The sequence below is a fragment of the Protobothrops mucrosquamatus genome, unplaced genomic scaffold (assembly GCF_001527695.2).
Source record: "Protobothrops mucrosquamatus isolate PMUCROS unplaced genomic scaffold, P.Mucros_1.0 scaffold1401, whole genome shotgun sequence".
NCBI classification, from domain to species: Eukaryota; Metazoa; Chordata; class Lepidosauria; order Squamata; family Viperidae; genus Protobothrops; species Protobothrops mucrosquamatus.
Genome location: NW_015387586.1, coordinates 351,053 through 368,963, shown reverse-complemented (window position 1 = coordinate 368,963; position 17,911 = coordinate 351,053). Strand labels below are relative to the sequence as shown.

Here is a 17,911-nt window from a genome sequence, read left to right as displayed (position 1 = left end):
AACTATCTTTTAACCGTATTCTCTTTTCAGCCAATCATAAAAAGTTCCCCAGATTTCATAGTAGTCTGACTCTGTCTTATCTTTAATCGTCATTGTTAGTCTATTCATTTCTGCACATTCCAGTATTTTCCCAATCACCTCTCCCTCTGGGGGGGCTTTCAGTGCTTTCCAATTTTGTGCAAACACAATCCTGGCTGCCATAATTATATGAATAATTAAATATATTTTCTCTTTATTGTATTTCTCTGGTAGAATACCCAACAGGAATATTTCTGGTTTTAGCTCTATACGTTGTTGTATTTTCCTTTATTGCCAGCTGTTCTCCCTTCAGCTGAAAGTCACCAAGCAGTCAAGGGGCTAGTTATTGTGCTATACTCAAATCCACCACTAGATGTCAATCAAAGTCCATTTCCCACTCTTAAAACAAAAGGTTGATTTCTTATTTCACCTCAATAATTTTTTTTTTAAGAAAAAATCTTAACAATTATCCCAATTTTCAAATTTATCAAAACTGTAGCTTTGTATTACTTTCACTTCAGTATTGTATGTTTCTGTCCCCCATAAAATTTTTAAAACGCTTCCATTCACATCCAGAGGTTTTTAGCTTCTTGAGAGCCTTTCCCAGGAAGTTTAGTTGTAAAATAGTAAAGAAAAGATCAATCACCCAGTTTCAAACATGCTGTTTATGATATGCTAATTAAAGCTTTTGTTCTTCAGTTGTCAGCGGCTAATGGCCGGCCGCAGAGTTGTGGCTGGTCTTTCCTCTGCTAGTTTAGAGGATTTTCCTTGGATCAAACGGAAAGACCGCCATTTCTCTGTGATCAACAAGGCACCCTTCCTCTTCATCTTTTTGGGACAACTTTACGCCCTTTCCAGGACCCCCAGCAGGGCAAAATTGGTCACAGAAGGCAGAGCCCTGCCTTCTTGCATCCATCTTGCCATGACGCAAAACTGGAAGCTTCTATTGCTTAGTGATTATTGTACTGCAGTGATCAGTGCTTCAATGCAGGTAGAAATGCCCACTGTCAGCACCTCAGCTGTCAATGGTGCATCCCATGCAGGATCTTGCCTTGCCATGGCACTTCCTCCACTTGATTTTCCTTGCATATCTGCTTCTGCTTCAGGCTTTTTTTTTTCAGGAGCTCATCTTTCAATGTCATCATATGATGTACACTTGAATATTCTGAGTTTCATCCACAGCAGTTATATTGACACCAGATTCCTCCATCTCTCTTTTTCATCCATACATTTTGAGAAACTTCCAGATCTTTACATCAGCAGCCTTCATGTCCTATACTGATAGGGTATCTAAAGACTGGCAGGGCATACACATTGATGGTGTATATCTTGTTCTTCCTATTGCACTGGCTATTCAGGATCTGTGTTACCCTTTGAGGGTACTTAAACGTTGCTGTCTTCTTTGCCTGCCATGTGATTCCCATATAATTGTGGAATATCAGGTACTTGTAATTGGTCTAAATGTTTGTTATATGACCTGCTAGTAGTTCCACCCCATCAGTTTTAAACTACCCTCCTTCTTTTTTCTACCATGCCATAGCTTTCTCACAAATGAACAACACATGGTGTCAGAAGGAAATGCTTGCTGAATTCTTCTGCAGCAGTAATGGATGCTAGAGTCCAAGGTTTGATTAAAACCAAAAACAATTTTTTTTAAAAAAAAAAAACAACCTTCTGTTGGTTTATTAAAAGGTTTATTAAAATGTGATTATTGTTGCACTGTAAATCAGAATCAGCAAAAGGCTAGAAGATCAATTGCAAGATTACTGAGCAACCTTTACAGAATAGCACACTTTTTGATGTTAGCTTCTTCTTTTTTTAAAAGATGCTCTGGAGTCCTTGCCAAAATTGAGGCTTCCTGGGAATGTGGAAGATCAAAGGCAATGCTTTCAGCAAGGATTTCTTAACAGCAAGGATTACATGACAGCAATCAGCTACCACATAGATCACATAGAAAAACACACTGTTCTAGGCAGTGGCTGGAGATTTCCTGAAATTGTATAATACATTTATATTCAGAGATAAAGAAAGCAATGCCTTTTAAATCCTATTGCATAAATTTGATGCTTATTGTGGGCCATGAAAAAAGTAAGATAATGAAAGTTTTATCTTCAGATTTTGTCTACCATTAAACCAAAATAACTGAATAGTTAGTAAGAGCTCTTAAACTAAGAAGTAATTTTTTTTGACAGTGCCACATTGATTATATTTTTGAATAAAGATCAAATTATTTTGGCCATAAAAAACAAGAGAGTGCTGTAACACTTATTTAAAGAAACCAGATGGTCCCTAGAAAATGCTATTGATAACACATTAAGTAGTAGAAATTGCTCATTCACAATTGAAAGTTACTGAAACAGCAAAGATTTATGGAAAGGAAGAAGACTAGAACTGTAATCCAACCCCCTGCTCAAACATTACATGCACTGAACCTGAAATATATGTTCACGTAGGAAAAAAACAACAACCTGGATTATTGTTTGGTACAAATGACTTTATAGAAGAAAGTTTAAGATGAAAACCAATCTCCAATATAAGAAGAGAGACTAATTAACACTCCACTCAGAATCCAACACTTCAGTAATAAGGCTTTGACCTCAGATTTAACCTAAAAAAAGATTAAGTAAATTATAGATGCTCTGTCTTGAGTACACTTCAGAGATTGAATGGTGAGTGTCAAAGAGAGTTGCTGTCTTGAACTTCATGTGAAAGCACAGAATGAAGACAACCAATGAGCTATCATGTGTGGCAATAAATCACGGAGGCCACTAAGTCACATCTTAAAGAGGCCTATGAAATAACTGAGGTCATGCGCAAGAGCATACATAAACACTAACTTGTTAGTAGAAGAAATGTTTGAGACAATTAAGTAGGATTTACCAATATTTTTAGCAAATAGCAAATGGGCATGCCATGAATCCAAAATTCCAGGCAATTATTGTATATTTCCAGAAATTTGTTTAGACTTCTCATAACTTTTCTTAGAAAAGAAATGAAAAAGAAATGTATATGGTCACTCATCTTATCAAATAACTGAGTGGTTAAACTGGATGGTTTAACATAGATATGTTTCTCAACAAAGCAGTGGGGTGGTGGAGATGATGATGGTGAGGAAATAAACCTAGGATTGTAGAGAACATCGTATGGGTTGTAGGCTGCAATTTTAAAAAGTTCCATTGTAATAAATAGGCCTTTTTGTGACCGTCATATCCATATGTAGGCTATTTTCTGAATGTGCAACTTTTATGAAACTATTTGCTGCACATTTTCAAAATTCCTGTGTGCCATTGGCCCTAAAAAGTTTCCCTACTCTTTCAGGGTGACAACATTATTGCTTCCATTTTAGAAGGAGTGTCGCTTTTATTATTGTCTGTTCCAGATTAGTTGAGTTTCTCTTTATAATTTGTGCTTGAAAAAAAGGCATTCTGGTTCATGAGATGCATACAACATAGAAAGAACACTGTAAATAACCAAGTATATTATGGATATTGAGCACAAACAAGTGTAAGATATAATCTATAATGTGTCAAACTGCCGGCCTGCGGGCTGGATGCGTCATGCTGAAACCGTGTCCACCCCATTGCTGGCAATGGGAAAAAAGTTGCGATACGTCACGACACATCACATGATGTTGCAAGTTTGACACCCCTGATCTATAATCTTGCTACATGATTGATTGATAATATTTAGCGTGGGTGATTGACCTACAATTCAAAGATTACTACATTATGTTCAACTCTTTAAGACCATAACAAAATGTCTATTTTCTCCCCAAAAGAAAAGGGGAAATAAAAAAAGTGTTATTCATATCCTTGGAAGAAGCCAGAGGTCATTCTTTGTATATATTTGTCTTTTCCTTTCTTTTTTTAAAATATTTTATTCCTATTCTCTTTTTACTCTCTTTTTTCTGGATTGTTAGTGTGGTTTTTTTTTATGTATATGCTTTGCAAATGTAATAAAATTATTTGACCAGACATTATTACATTATGATTGGTGTTCCTAGTCTTATATTTGTTTTACACATAGATGAAGATTATGAGGCCGAAGGGTCAGTCTTAAATATTAAGAAAAACTAGAGTCAATCAATGATAATAATTATGCATATATTAAGTGCAGATTGAGTTAGAAAAGATATGAATGTTAGGTGTGTGCATCAAAACTAAGCAAGATCAGTAAGAAATTATGATACCTTGCTCTGTGAAAAGCTCAGTGTATCAAAATAAGGGGTGCCCAAGAGCTTAATGTTTATTCCAACTTTTGCACGAAGAGTAGCTTAAAATGGTGAGGAACCTGGATCCTCTCATGCACATTCAAAACTGCCACATATTATCCCTCTGGGAACAATTCTTCACCTTTTGAAATTTTTATAATGATGTTTTTATAATTTTAAAACTTTTAATTCTAAATTATTCTGATTTTAATGTTTAATTTTATTGATGATATTGTGTACTGACCAGATCTCCACTCACAAGAGAAATGGGCGATTACAAAATATGAAGTACAGGTAGTTCTCAACTTACAACCACGACTGAGTCCAAAATTTTTATTGCTAGACAATTGTTAAGTGAGCCCCATTTGACAACTTTGCTTGCCACAGTTGTTAAGTGAATCACTGCAGTTCTTAAGTTAGTAACACTGTTGCTAAGTGAATCTGGATTCCCCATTGATTTTGCTTGTCAGGTCACAAAAAGTGGTCACATGGCCCTGGGACACTGCAAGCTTCATAAATAAAAGCCAGTAGCCAAGTGTCTCGAATTTGATCACATTACCATAGGGAAGCTGAAATAGTCCTAAGTGTGAAAAATGGTCTTAAGTCACTTTTTTCAGTCCAATTGTAACTTCAGTCACTAAACAAACTGTTGTAAGTTCAGGACTACCTGTATAAATAAATAAATAAATAAAATAGGGGCTGAAGGGCTCTTAGATTTTAATATAATTAAGTATTTTTTAAAAAAATATTTCTTTTTCTTTAGCCTATTATACCCATGTATACACAAAATGTTCGAGAAGCATATTGGATCTTCGGGCGATCAAGTAAGGCATAATTATACTGCATATTTTAATTTGAAAATTATTTGTTGTTCAATCTATAGCTCTATGTTTTGCATAGCATTTAGATAGAGTGTAAGACACAAACAGATCCCTACCCCATTCTTTTTGGGAATCTGAGCTGATGGTTGAGTAATAGAATGATAATTATTTTTACTTCATTGTGGTTTTAATTGACTTGGTGAAGAAAAACTTTTCTTGGGAAAGAAAAACTGAATGTATTGCATGGTACAGTTATTTCTGTACTTCATAGGTGAGCAAGAGGTTTTCTTGAAGTATAACACAAATGCTGAGTTTGTTCTTCAGCTTCACACTATTCCAAAGACTTAGGAGCATTTTAGATTGTCAGAGGATCTGCAAAAAATAGCTGCTTTGTTTACCCTTTTCCGTATTTGGAAAATGAAGAGGGAAGGACCGGAAACTGCATGATAATTATAGCTTTTAATCACAGGAGTGATATGCATCAAGGCCTCTCCAGAGTGCCTTGCAAAAAGATGTTGTAACCCTATTACAATTTGCTACACCTTGTTATCTGCTTATTGCCAGGAACTAAAGAGCAATATTTGAAATAAAAATGTAGCAAAGTGAAGTATGTCAAGCGCAAGAAATCAGGAGCCAAGTTGATTCAAATGAATACAGGTTTATTGCATGCTAACCATCTCTACAAGAATCTGAACTAGTTACAGTCAAAGTGAATTGGTGGTAGATAAAAGTCAACAGAATTCAAGGTGGACTTAGATCCCTTGTGGGTGCAAAGGGACTCGAGACTGATGACATGTTTGACCCCTCCCTTGGTCTCAGCCTGATCATCTCCTACATCTATTTACTTGTGATTTATATATTGAATTTCTTCCAGTCCTTTTAATCAATTCTTTACATCCCAGATTTCTTATTCATTCATCCATACCCTAAACCTCCCCATCATTTTATGCTATAAATTATTAATCTGCTTTCTGTCTTGTTAGAACTTAGTTGTAGCATTTCCATACAGAGTTTTTGTGGCAGTGTGAAATTCGGACCCAATTTATCAGTTCTTACAGTATTAACTAAGCCAGGAGCTAAATAAATTTATTACTAGCTCCACCATCCTGCTGTGCATGTCCTATCATCTGAATCTCTGCATTGTTGGTAAGCTTCTGATTGGCTTGTTACCACTTGCAGAAAACGTACTTGATTGTTACCTTGATCAGATTATCGACAAGCTCCTTTAGTATCTAGAATGCACTTCATTTGACCCTAGAAACTTACATTCATTTCTAATAAATTCCCTGACCATGTTTCTTTGAGTTTCAAGCTACAGCCCACCCTCTTTAAATTTTGTTTTTGTTTTTTTAAGTGGCCTTGTGGATCATGTCCTTTTGTTGGAGATGAAGAAAATAAAATAGCTATTCAGTAGCAGGCTTTTCTGCTAGTATTTTTCTGCCTTGACTGAAGACCTAGTATATTAATTTTTCCCTTTTTATTTTGAACATATATAGATAAGCCCACTTTATTCTTAATAAACTTCAACAATTTCAGCTCATTCTCATTGTTTTTAGTTTTCCTTATGCCCAGTCTAAATTATAAGCTATTTGTTTTAATTTTTCTCTGTGATCAATTCTTTCCAATTCTTGTTCTTTTTTGCTTTCATAAATCTTTTTGTTTTGTTTTTTACTTACTTAAATTGCGCACAGCTGTGCTATTACTCCCCCCCCTTTAAAAAAGTTTATTAGCTTTTCTAGTTTACTCCTTTTTGAGATTTTCAGTTTGCTTTAGAAAACATCATATATATCTTTTTGATTGAGTTTACATGATAGACGCTACCTTGGTAGTATTGCAAAGTTCCTTTAGTTTGTATTTTTTTGTTTCACTGACTGAAAGAATAGTGTGAGAACACCCATCATCTTGAACTGCCTTCCCGAGTTTTCAAAGTCCATGATGACATATTTAGGTCCCTTCTTTGTAAGTATATTAATCTTACAAAAGTATATTAATCTTACAAAAATGTTTTACATTTTATTATTTTTATATGTATAATAATTTTTCCCTTTTTATAAAAAATGTCCTATTTCTTGATTTGCTTTTATATATGTTTTCTACTTCTTTTATCAAGACTCTGTTCTACTTCTTGAGGACTTATAAACAGCGCCACAAGAGAAAAACTACTATTTGTCTGCCTCTTCTGGAGTTATAAACAAACTATAGAATAAATTTTTGCATGAATAATAACAAAGCCATGGGGAAAGAGTCTAGTAACATTGTTACATGCAATGTGTATGCAATGTTTGTATTTCTACCTATGGAGAACTCAAATCACCCATGCAATAAGTATAAATTGGTTAGATTACTTGAAGAAAAGGTGAAGAGTTTCAAGGCAAGTCAAGCCACTAAAACTCCTGATACTCCCACACTTGTTTATTTATGAAATTTATTTGCCACTCAACTCACTGTTCAGGCAAATTTCAAAAGTGACCATGAAGAATATGATGAACTGTTAAAATCAAAAGTCTCTATCCAAACAAAACCAAGCAAGGATGATGAAGAGGAAGGGCAAGGGCAATGGTAGTATGTCACGTAAAGAACAAAAATATTGAGGAGGCAGCCCAAGCCTTCTCTGGAACTGCACAGTCAATTTCATATCCCCCCCCCCCCCAGGAAGCACATAGACAGCTGAAGAAAAGACTTTCCCAAATATTTCAGTGATAAGAAGTAAGGTTCCAGTAATAAGAAATAAAGTAGCTCAGACTTTCCCAAAGAAAAAAAGTGTGTGTTGGTGATCGATGACTCAATATTCAGAGGAACAGAGTCAACAATCTGTAGACTAGACAATTTCTTAAGGGAAGTATATTGTCTACCAGGTGCAAAGATTAAAAATGTCACAGATATAGTCAAGCCCACGGATTGTTATCTCTTTCTCTCATTCATGTTGGACAAATGATACAGCTAAGAGTCTGAAAACAACTTCAATGGACTATGAGCAATTAGGTAGGAAAGCCAAAGAGGTAGGAGTACAGGTAGTGTTTTCATCTGTACATACAACAAAAAGGTCAACATCCAATGAGGGAACATAGTAGAAGTAAATTTCTGGCTAAAGAATGGTACCATTTAGACCAGGCATGTCAAACTGCTGGCCTGCAGGCCGGATGCATCACACTGAAACCGCGCCCACCCCATTGCCGGCAATGGGGAAAAAGTCCTGATATGTTGCGCGACGTCACGTGACATCGCAAGTTTGACATGCCTGATCTAGACCATGGATAACACTATGTACAGGAAGGGCTGTACGAGAGATAGATTGCACCTCACAAAGACCAGCAAGTAAGTGTTTGGGAAACAACTGGCTCAGACCATCCTTTAAACTAAAACTGGAGGAGGAAGGATATTAGTTTATAGGACTAAACCCAACACAGAAAAACATAACTAGAAAGGGAATGGTGAACAAGGGGCACACAAGTACAAATCAGGAGATACAGGAAGCAAAACTAGGATCAACCATAAAGGGCTCAAAGCCCTGAATACCTGTGCCCAAAGTATGGGGAACAAACCGGGAGAGCATGAAATTCTAGTTTATGAGGGCAAATATGATGTAGCTATTACTGAAACTTAGTAGGAAGAGAGGATGTCAAAATGTATGTAGGGAATAACTACACATTACTAGGGATGAAAGCCTTCCTGGATATTTGGGTAAATATTAGAGGAAAAAGAAATAACTAGGTGTGTTCTGCAGGTCACCCAACCAACCAGAGGGATAGATGAACTTTTGCTAATCAGTTAGCTGAGGTGTGCCAAGAAAATCACTGTAATAACAGGGGAACTTTAACTAACCTGACATCAACTGGGAAAATGAGATAATGAAGTCCCAAGCAAAAAACAATACTACAAAGAAAAACAAGAAATACCATACAAAAAAGCCAAATATGAAAAATGGAAAGAGGGGAGTATAAGGGGAGTATAACCAAAACAGAATACCAGCAAATAGCTTGAATCTACAAGGAGTCAGATAAAAAAGATAAGGTCCAGAACGAGCCAAGACTGGAAACTAATGCCAAAAATAATATTTAAAAAACCTTTCTTTCAATATGTAAAGAACAAGAAGAAATTCAAGGACACTATTGGTCCACTAATCGAGCAGATGGCAAGAAAGTGACAGGCAGCAGGGAGAAAGCTGCTTAATTTCTTCCTTGCATCTATTTTCATGCAAAAAGAAGAAATAGCCTAACCTATCAAAAGCAGTATCGAGGAAGATAGAGCAGGTATACAAGTCAAAATAGTGTAGAGAGGAATCAGTATTGAATACATATCCACCCTGGGCAAGTATAAATCATTTGGTCTAGATGGTTCAGATCCCTAAATTCTTAAAGAGCTGGCAGACTTAATCTCAGAGCCACTGATTGTAATCTTTCAAAGCTCCTGTAACACAGGGGAAGTAACAGAGGATTGGAAAAGCTGATATGGTTCCAATCTACAAAAGGGAAAAAATAGATTTAGGAAATTATAGGCCAACAAGTTTGATATGAAAAACCTGGGGAAATCCAGGAAAAGATAATAAAGTAAAGGATTTGTGAGCACTTACAAATGAATACGGTGATTATTAGAAGCCATCATGGATTTGTTGAAAACATATGCCAGACAAACATTACTGTCTTCTTTGATAAAGTGACTAAGTTATGGGACCAGCAAAATGCGATGGTCACAGTATACTTGGGCTTTAGTAAGGCATTTGACAAAGTAAACCACAACCTATTTTTGGTAAGATAGAACAATGCAGGATAGACAGTACCACCCACCAGATGGTACTCAAATTGGCTGATCAACTGCACCCAGTATGTAGTCCTGAATGGAACTACGGTACATCTACATGGAGGGAAGTTTGCATTGGAGGTTCAAGGTTCTGTCTTAGGCCTAGTACTCTTCAATATCTTCATAAATGACCTGGATGAAGGGATAGAAGGGGAACTCATCAGATTTGCAGATGACATCAAGCTGGGGGAAATTGCTAACACTTTGGAAGATAGACTCAAGATTATCTCGACAGACTTGAGCATTGGGTCCTATCTACAAGATGCAGTTTAGTTAAGTGCAGAACAGTAAGGTCCTGCACTTAAGCAGGAAAAACCAAATGCATAGGTATAAAATAGTACAACAATAGTAACTATGAGAGGAATCTTAAGTGTCCTAGGGGATCACCACTAAAGTATGAACAGCAATGTGCTTCAGCTTCCAAAAAGGCCAATGCAATCTTACACTGCATCAACAGAAGGATAGCATCAAGATCATGAGAAATGATAATAATGCTCTATACTGCACTAGGAATACTGCATCCACATCTGGTTGCCAAATACAAATACGATTCAAAAACCCTAGAAACTGCATAAAGACTCCTTCCTCTCTGCAAAGAGAAATGAAGATGATAAAGGGTCTGGAGGCTAAATGATATGATGAACAGTTGAGGGAGTAGGTACGTCTAACTTATGAAAGAAAAGGGTTAAGGGGGATATGATAACAGTCTTTTAGTACTTGAGGGGCTGTCACAGAGAAGAGAGGATTGACTTATTCTCCAAAGCACCCCAAGGGAAATAATGGGTGGAAGCTTGTTAAAGAAAAATGAAACCTAGAAGGAGAGGTTTTCTGACAGTAAAAAACAATTAATTAATGAATAGCTTACCCTCTGGAGCTGTGGTTTCTCCATCACTGAAGGTTTTCAAAAATAGACTGGACAACCATTTGACCAGGATAGTATAAGGTCTCTTGCCTTGAGCAGAGGTTGGTCTAGAAGACCTCCACGGTCCCTTTCAACCTATGATTCTATGTTTTAACGTTGTCAAGACAGGTATTTTTTAAACCTATATTAGGCTAAACTGATAGACCAGTGGTTCTTATCATATTGGTACATACTACTCCTAGTAACCAAATCTACTGATATTTCTCAATTATAAATTACTGCTGAAAAAAATGTTGCTGTCACTGAAATGTCCTAATTTGCCTAACTTTTTCAATTTCTGCTTCTTTATTAATAGTAACTCAGTGTAAAGATCACACTTTGATAGCAGATAATCTGATGTGATGAAAAAAGGAGGGCATTCTCAGACATAAGAGTACCAACAGCTCCAGATGTTATCTGGAGATCTTTCAAATTACATTTTTAATTTTAAAATTACTAAAATCTAGAAGCTGAACCCATGCCTTGCCTTAGAAGAATTGCTATTGGCAATTTCCATCATAAAGTATATTAATAAAATAAAAGCAAGTAGAGAAGGGTTATTATATTCTTGAGATAGAATTCTCAATGCTAGGCCAATGTATAATTCTTGTAGTCCCTTTGAAGAAAAAAGTATGATTTAAGGCACAAACAAGTCACAAAAACTGATCTTACCTTAAAGTCAGATTCTATTTCTCACAGAACTCTTAAGCTGAATGTGAAAGCATATATATAATTATTTTAAAAACAGCAGTTTAAATACCTCACCAATTTCTCATATTTTGAAAAAAGTAAATATTAGAATAAGCAAATATGTGCATTTCTGTTTGTGGGATTTTTTTTCCCCTTTGCAGAGTATTTCCATAATTACAATTTAGTTTAATTTCCAGTGTAATCAAATATTTAGCTAAAATACTTTGCCTTTTGAATCTAAAGATAGAGGCATGCGAATATGCTAATGCAACAAAGAGAAATTCACTACATTCAGGTGAATTAAGCTTTGCCTGAGGAAGGTGATAGAGAAGCAGTCTTCCCTCTATGCCCCTTTTGTTTTTGGTTCCTTTTCCTTTGGAAAAAAAATCCCTACTCTATCTGACTGGTGCAGCCTGTGAACCATGCAAAACTGAACAACTTAGAACGAATTAATTAAAAAAAATATCTTTTGCTGAATCCCAGCTTCTGCTGAAGCGCAATGTCCATAAAGGTTCTTCATGAAACGTTTCCATTTGTGAAATAACTAGCCAACATACAACCCATGGCCTCTTAGGGCAATTTTTTCTCCCATGTTAATCTGCTATACAGATTCCTTGTTCTCCAGCTGAAACAGTGAAGTTTGTTGAACTCTTCTTTTTAGGGAATGATAAACTCCCCTAATAATTTTATTGTTTTTCCTTTTGTGTGTTTGTGTGCACGTGTGTGTGTGTGTGTGTGTGCGTGTGTGTGCACGTATGTACGGTATGTAGGTGTGTATAGTTTTTATTTAAATGAATAGCTGTGGGCTATATTGCAGCTGAAGAGCAACTATAGTTCTATAGAGTGATTCCAATAACATGTGCTTTAGATATTTTAACAGATTCAAATTAAGTTTTGGTTTTATTTATTTTTTTCTTTTACAGCAGCTTTAGCTAGGAGGCTATATGAATATAGTCGAATCCCTTTCCTTCCAGTGTGTGGTGGATTTCCAGTCAAATTTCGTACTTACATTGGAGAACCCATTCTGTATAATCCAAATGTAACTGCTGAGGAATTGGCTGCCAAGGTATGATTTGTTTATCAGTTCAAACATCCTCAATTCCTGTTTAATTGTCAAAAAATTTCAAAAATATTTGTATTTTAAATTAATTTATTACACTGATTTAATGTCTCATAGCTTTTTATAAGACTAATGTAATTCAAATTATTCCTGGAAAATTATTTTCTTTTCGTATTTTCAAAACAGCGCAAGTAAAATCTAGTAATGACCATTCTCCTGTATTACTAATCTGTAACCTGGAAATTACACCTAGTGACATTAGCCTTAAAACGGTGGGTGCTTACAAACAGATAGCTTCAAATAAAACCAGCCAAAATATTTTATATGACTTTGTATATCACTTGAATGGATTGGTAAATTCTAGCTATTGTGTCTTATAAACCTTTATTTTATTTGTTATTTTATTTTATTTATTATTTTTTTCAATTTCTATAGTTTGTTTCAACAGTAACGGGAAGGGGGGGAAGGCATTGGAATGCAAGGGGGGCCTGGGAGGGAAACTTGGAATGCAAGTGTGCTGACCGGAAGCCTGAGACAGACCCAACACCCCAAGGTCACTGGCTGGGAACTGTCTGAGGCAGAGAGACCATTCCCAAAACAAAGTAAGTGCAAATGATCAGTGGACAATGGCCAATGGGAGGGCCAGAGGGGAAAGGGAAAGTGTTCCTATGCTGTGTGCACGCAAAATCATTAGAACTGGCTTTTTCTATTTCTGTACCCATATGGAATATTCAGTAAAGTTATACTCTTGGTAAAAAAAAATATCCCAGGAGTTTCTTTTGGTGTCTAACCCAGTGGGGCGATTGACAGCTTGTTTTTTTGTTTTATTAATTTGAACTGAATACTTTATTTGGTCAAGTGTGATTATATACACAAAGAATTTGTTTCCAGTGCAGAAGCTCTCAGTGTACATGCAAAGCCACAGAATCATCCTCAACATTATAGTACCAATAAGAGGGGAGAATAAAGAGGGTAATAAGAAGGATAAATACAGCCATACTACATGGATAAATACATATAGACATTAGACAGGATTGTGAGATTTAGCAAATTGATGGCACAAGGGGAAAAAAACCTGTCCCTGTGTCTAGTTGTTTTGGCATGCAATGTCCTATAGCGCTGTCCCAAGGGGAGGAGATGAAACAGTTTAGGTTCAGGATGTGAAGGGTCTGTAGATATCTTTTTAGCCCTCCTTTTGACCTGTGCAATATACAGGTCTTCAGTGGAAGGCAGCCTGGTTGCAGTTGTTTTTTCTGCAGTCTTAACTATCCGTTGGAGTTTGTACCTGTCCTGTTTGATTGCTATACCAAACCAGACACTTATAGAAGAACAAACGACAGATTCAATAATTCCTCTGTAGAGTTGTATCAATATCTCCTGGGGCAGCCTGAACTTTCTGAGTTGACACAGGAAGAACATTCTTTGTTGCTCCTTTTTAATGATGGCTCTGAAGTTAGGTGTCCGTTTCAAATCCTGGGAGATTGCAGAACCCCAAAACTTGAAGGACTCTACTGTGTTGGTCTAATATAGTAATGGGTGGTAGAATAGAAGAGCTTTATTTTTAAAAAATTAAAAAAGAAGAGTAGTAATCTGATAGACCTTATAGTCTAGATGGGGGAATTGGAGGGAGCACATATCATTTCTCAAGATATTCCTAGCCTGTATATTTTTCTCTGAGAATAAAAAAGTTAAACAGCAGCTATATTTTTATATAATGCCTCCCTTTGTTCCAAACCTTTTGGGGACACAGAACAAATCCAAGATGGTACTTGGGTTTGAGAGTCCCAGGATGTAGCTTTCATAAATATATAATTTATTCTTCTAGTGAATCCTTATTACCAACATAATTGTGATAATGAAATGTTTTATTATTTTTTCCTTTTCCTTTACTTTCATTTTCAGACCCAAATTGCACTCCATTCATTAATTAGAAAACATCAGCAAATTCCTGGAAGCATCTGTCGGGCTTTTTTGGAAAGATTTCACAAAGAAAAGAAAAAGGAATAAATTGGTCAAATGTAACGATAAGGCCAAATGAGGCAGCATACTGCTAATTATGATTTTCAGAATCATACAGGATATCAAAATTTCTAATGTATGTTAATATCTAATTTAGTATTATACTTTTTCTGGCAAAGAAAGGATAAAGTATTATGCAATTTTTCATCTGCATGAAAAAAGAACGAGTAGCTTTTCACAAGGTGTTTCAGGGTTGAAATGTTACTTAGAAACTTTTGAAGTAATTACAGGTAGGTCATGATTAGTGAATGATGCAATACTAGACTTAGTATGAGTTACAATTTGAGAAGAAGTTGCCTAGAAGGAGATCCAAAATTCATTTAATGCAACACTACATATATGCAATCATGGTGGAGATTTTAGACACTGCTCATCTTTATGTGTGCAAAATGGATAAAAGGCAGATTCTGTCAAAGAAAAACAGCGTGAGTGTAATTAGAACAAATATTTGCTATAATTGAATGACATAAACATAATCATAGCAATGCTAAATTAGGATGAGTTGGTAGAATGCCTGAATTTAGGGGATATTTTGTGTTTCTTTGCTTTCTATAATTACTCTGTGAGTTTATTAAATATATGAATTTGAATAATGCAACCATTTCATTAGATTCATTAATCACACTAATCAATATTTTTTAGACTGGTTTGATTTCTTGGCTGCTGTTTATACTGTACATTTCGTTACTCTATTGTTTTTAAACTATGTAAGCCATCCAGAACTGCTAATGTAAGATAGGCAGCTATATAAATCCAAGAAATATATTTTTTAAAAAAATATTAAAATTATATTGAATAAGATGCCATTTGTGTTGTGCTTCACTGCAATATGTATTGGAGTGGACCTGTCAATATATATTTAATGGTAAAGAATTTCACCATAGGGTTTTTGGGAAGCAGGCAATCTTTGTAGGCTATCTTGAAGCAATATTTCACCAGACATTTTTTAACAAAGTAAATTTTTATGGTGCTGTATTTTGAGTGGAAGGAAATTTTAGGAAATGTTGTTTGTATCAACCCTATTCAAACTGATGGTCTGTCTGGGTAAGCATGTAGAGCAGGCTAGTACAAGATATGGCCTGCATGCAGCCCATCAGTCCTATTTTTTTAATAATATAAAAAAATAATTTTACCACCACCAGGAAGGATCTGCCACTATTGCCACAAAGAAACACTGCTGAATGTCTCCAACACCTCCAGGCCTCACCAATGACGCCAGCTCTGTTGCTGCTCCACCGGCCACCGGAAAATTACAGGTAGTCCTTGACTTACTACAGTTCACTTAGTGACCATTCAAATTTTCAACGGCACTGAAAAAAAGTAATTTATGACCGTTTTTCACACTTACCACTGTGGTAGCATCCCCATGGTCACGTGATCAAAATTCAGGGTCATGTGATTGCCTTTTGCGACCTTCTGACAAGCAAAGTCAAAGGGAAAACCAGATTCACTTAACAACTGTGTTACTAATTTGACTACTGAAGTGATTCATTTAACAACTGTGACAAAAAGGTTGTAAAATGGGGTAAAATTCACCTAATAAATGTTTCACTTAGCAACAAAAGTTTTGGGCTCAATTGTGGTCGTAAGGCGAGGGCTACCTGTAATTGACATACCAGCTATTTCTTTGCAGACAGCTAGTATTTTTAATTTATTAATATGGCCCTTTTCCATCTACAACTTGTATAGCTCTGATGTAGAGGGTTGTGCAAATAGTCTTAAGATTGGACTTAAGCAGATATTTTGGCTAATGAATAAAAAAGCTAAAATAAATAAAAGATAATTGTGTGAAAACAAATGATCTCAAGCTAGTTTCATTGAAAACTGAAGTTGGGTTTGTAAGAGAATGTATTTATTGAGGCTTCTTTGGAGATCCAATGTTAGTAATTGGACTTATTCTTTAGTCATGTTTTTGATCTTTATATTTATGAATAAACTCAGATATTCTATCTAAAACATAAAGTTCCAGTGGCTTTTTTTCTAAATGGAACTCTTTTGGAATATATACTGTGCCCCTATACAGGGTAGTCCTTGATATGACCACAGATGGACTTTTGGTAGTAAGTCAGGATAGTCATCAAAATAATCAACTAGATGACTGGACTCAATTTCACAACCATTTTAATGATGGCTGTAAAGTGAGCCCCTGTGGTTGTTAAGCATTGTGGTCCTTAAGTAAATCTGGTATGTGCATTAGGCATTACTAACAGAAAACAGCAAAAAAAATGTCGCAAATCAGGGCACATGACTATGGAATACTAAAACTGGTTGTAAATTGAATGAGTTGCCTATACCTGAAATATAGTCACATGACTGTGGGGCTTTTGTGTGACATTTTACAATGGTCAGAAGAGGCCACAAAGTAACCAGGCATTAACCAAGGATTACCTGTAATTTTTCCAATTGATCTGCCGGTAACATTAGGAACAAATACTGTGAGGGTCGGTTGTTCTCCGAGCTTGTGGTTTGGTTTCTGAACGTTTCATTACCAGGCTAGGTAACATCTTCAGCTATTTGTTCCTGCCCTGGTAATGAAACGTTCAGAAACCAACACAAGTTTGGAGAACGAAACTTCACCCTCATCTTACACCCGAGTTATAGATATTCATCACTACTGCAAACAAATACTGTGTTGCAAGTCTAAGCATTTCTAGATGCAATGCAATCAAGTCAAAGGATTAACAAAAGAAAATCTCAAAAAGATTTAATTCCATGAGCACACAAAAACTAATATTCAATAGCCCAAATCCATATAGGGAAGAATTAACATTCTTAGTTAATTTTTAGTAAACAAATACTAACAAACGAACGTTGATGAACTGCCAGACCATTAGAATAACACAAACATGCACACACACCTCTTCCACAAACCTTTGCATATACACATGAGTACACACCTTTTACCTATAATTTAGGCCCTTGGTGACATTTTGTAGACTATCTTTCAGGAGTTGACTTCTGTGCTAGGCTTTTGAAAATGAAAAGGAACTTCCTCTTTAAGCAGTCTGTCATCAGGTATTCATTTCCAGCTCAGGGAGCCACACTCCTTTGATCTTTCATCAAGTAAAACAAAAGGGTAGAGTTTAATGTTAAGCAACACATTTCCAAACACAGAGAAAGATGTAAATACTCCTCTCCAGCTTGAGGTTCAAAAATAAGCAGTAGATTTATAGACACATTTAAATGGTTTTTTGAAAAAATATATTTATGCATATTTATATTTTTATACCAAAGTCAAGCCCCATTAATTTTATACAAATTACATTAAATGTTTGAATTGGCAGAGATGAAAGCTTCAAAAATTGAGTCTTGCTGGCAATTGAAACACCATTTATTTATTTATTTATTTATTTTATTGAACTTATATGCCGCCCTTCTCCCAACAGGACTCAGGG

The 17,911-nt window shown here is 35.7% G+C and overlaps 1 protein-coding gene across 1 annotated transcript in view; it reads left to right on the top strand.

Annotated features, from left to right (window-relative positions):
- LOC107292679 (transmembrane protein 68-like) overlaps positions 1-14,504 on the top strand; it is a 25,235-nt gene extending 10,731 nt beyond the window's left edge. The window contains exons 4-6 of the mRNA XM_029285197.1: positions 4,992-5,052; positions 12,364-12,503; positions 14,400-14,504. Coding sequence (XP_029141030.1) covers positions 4,992-5,052; positions 12,364-12,503; positions 14,400-14,504 — 306 coding nt within the window. The remainder of the gene's footprint in view (positions 1-4,991; positions 5,053-12,363; positions 12,504-14,399) is intronic.
- Positions 14,505-17,911: the final 3,407 nt, after the last annotated feature.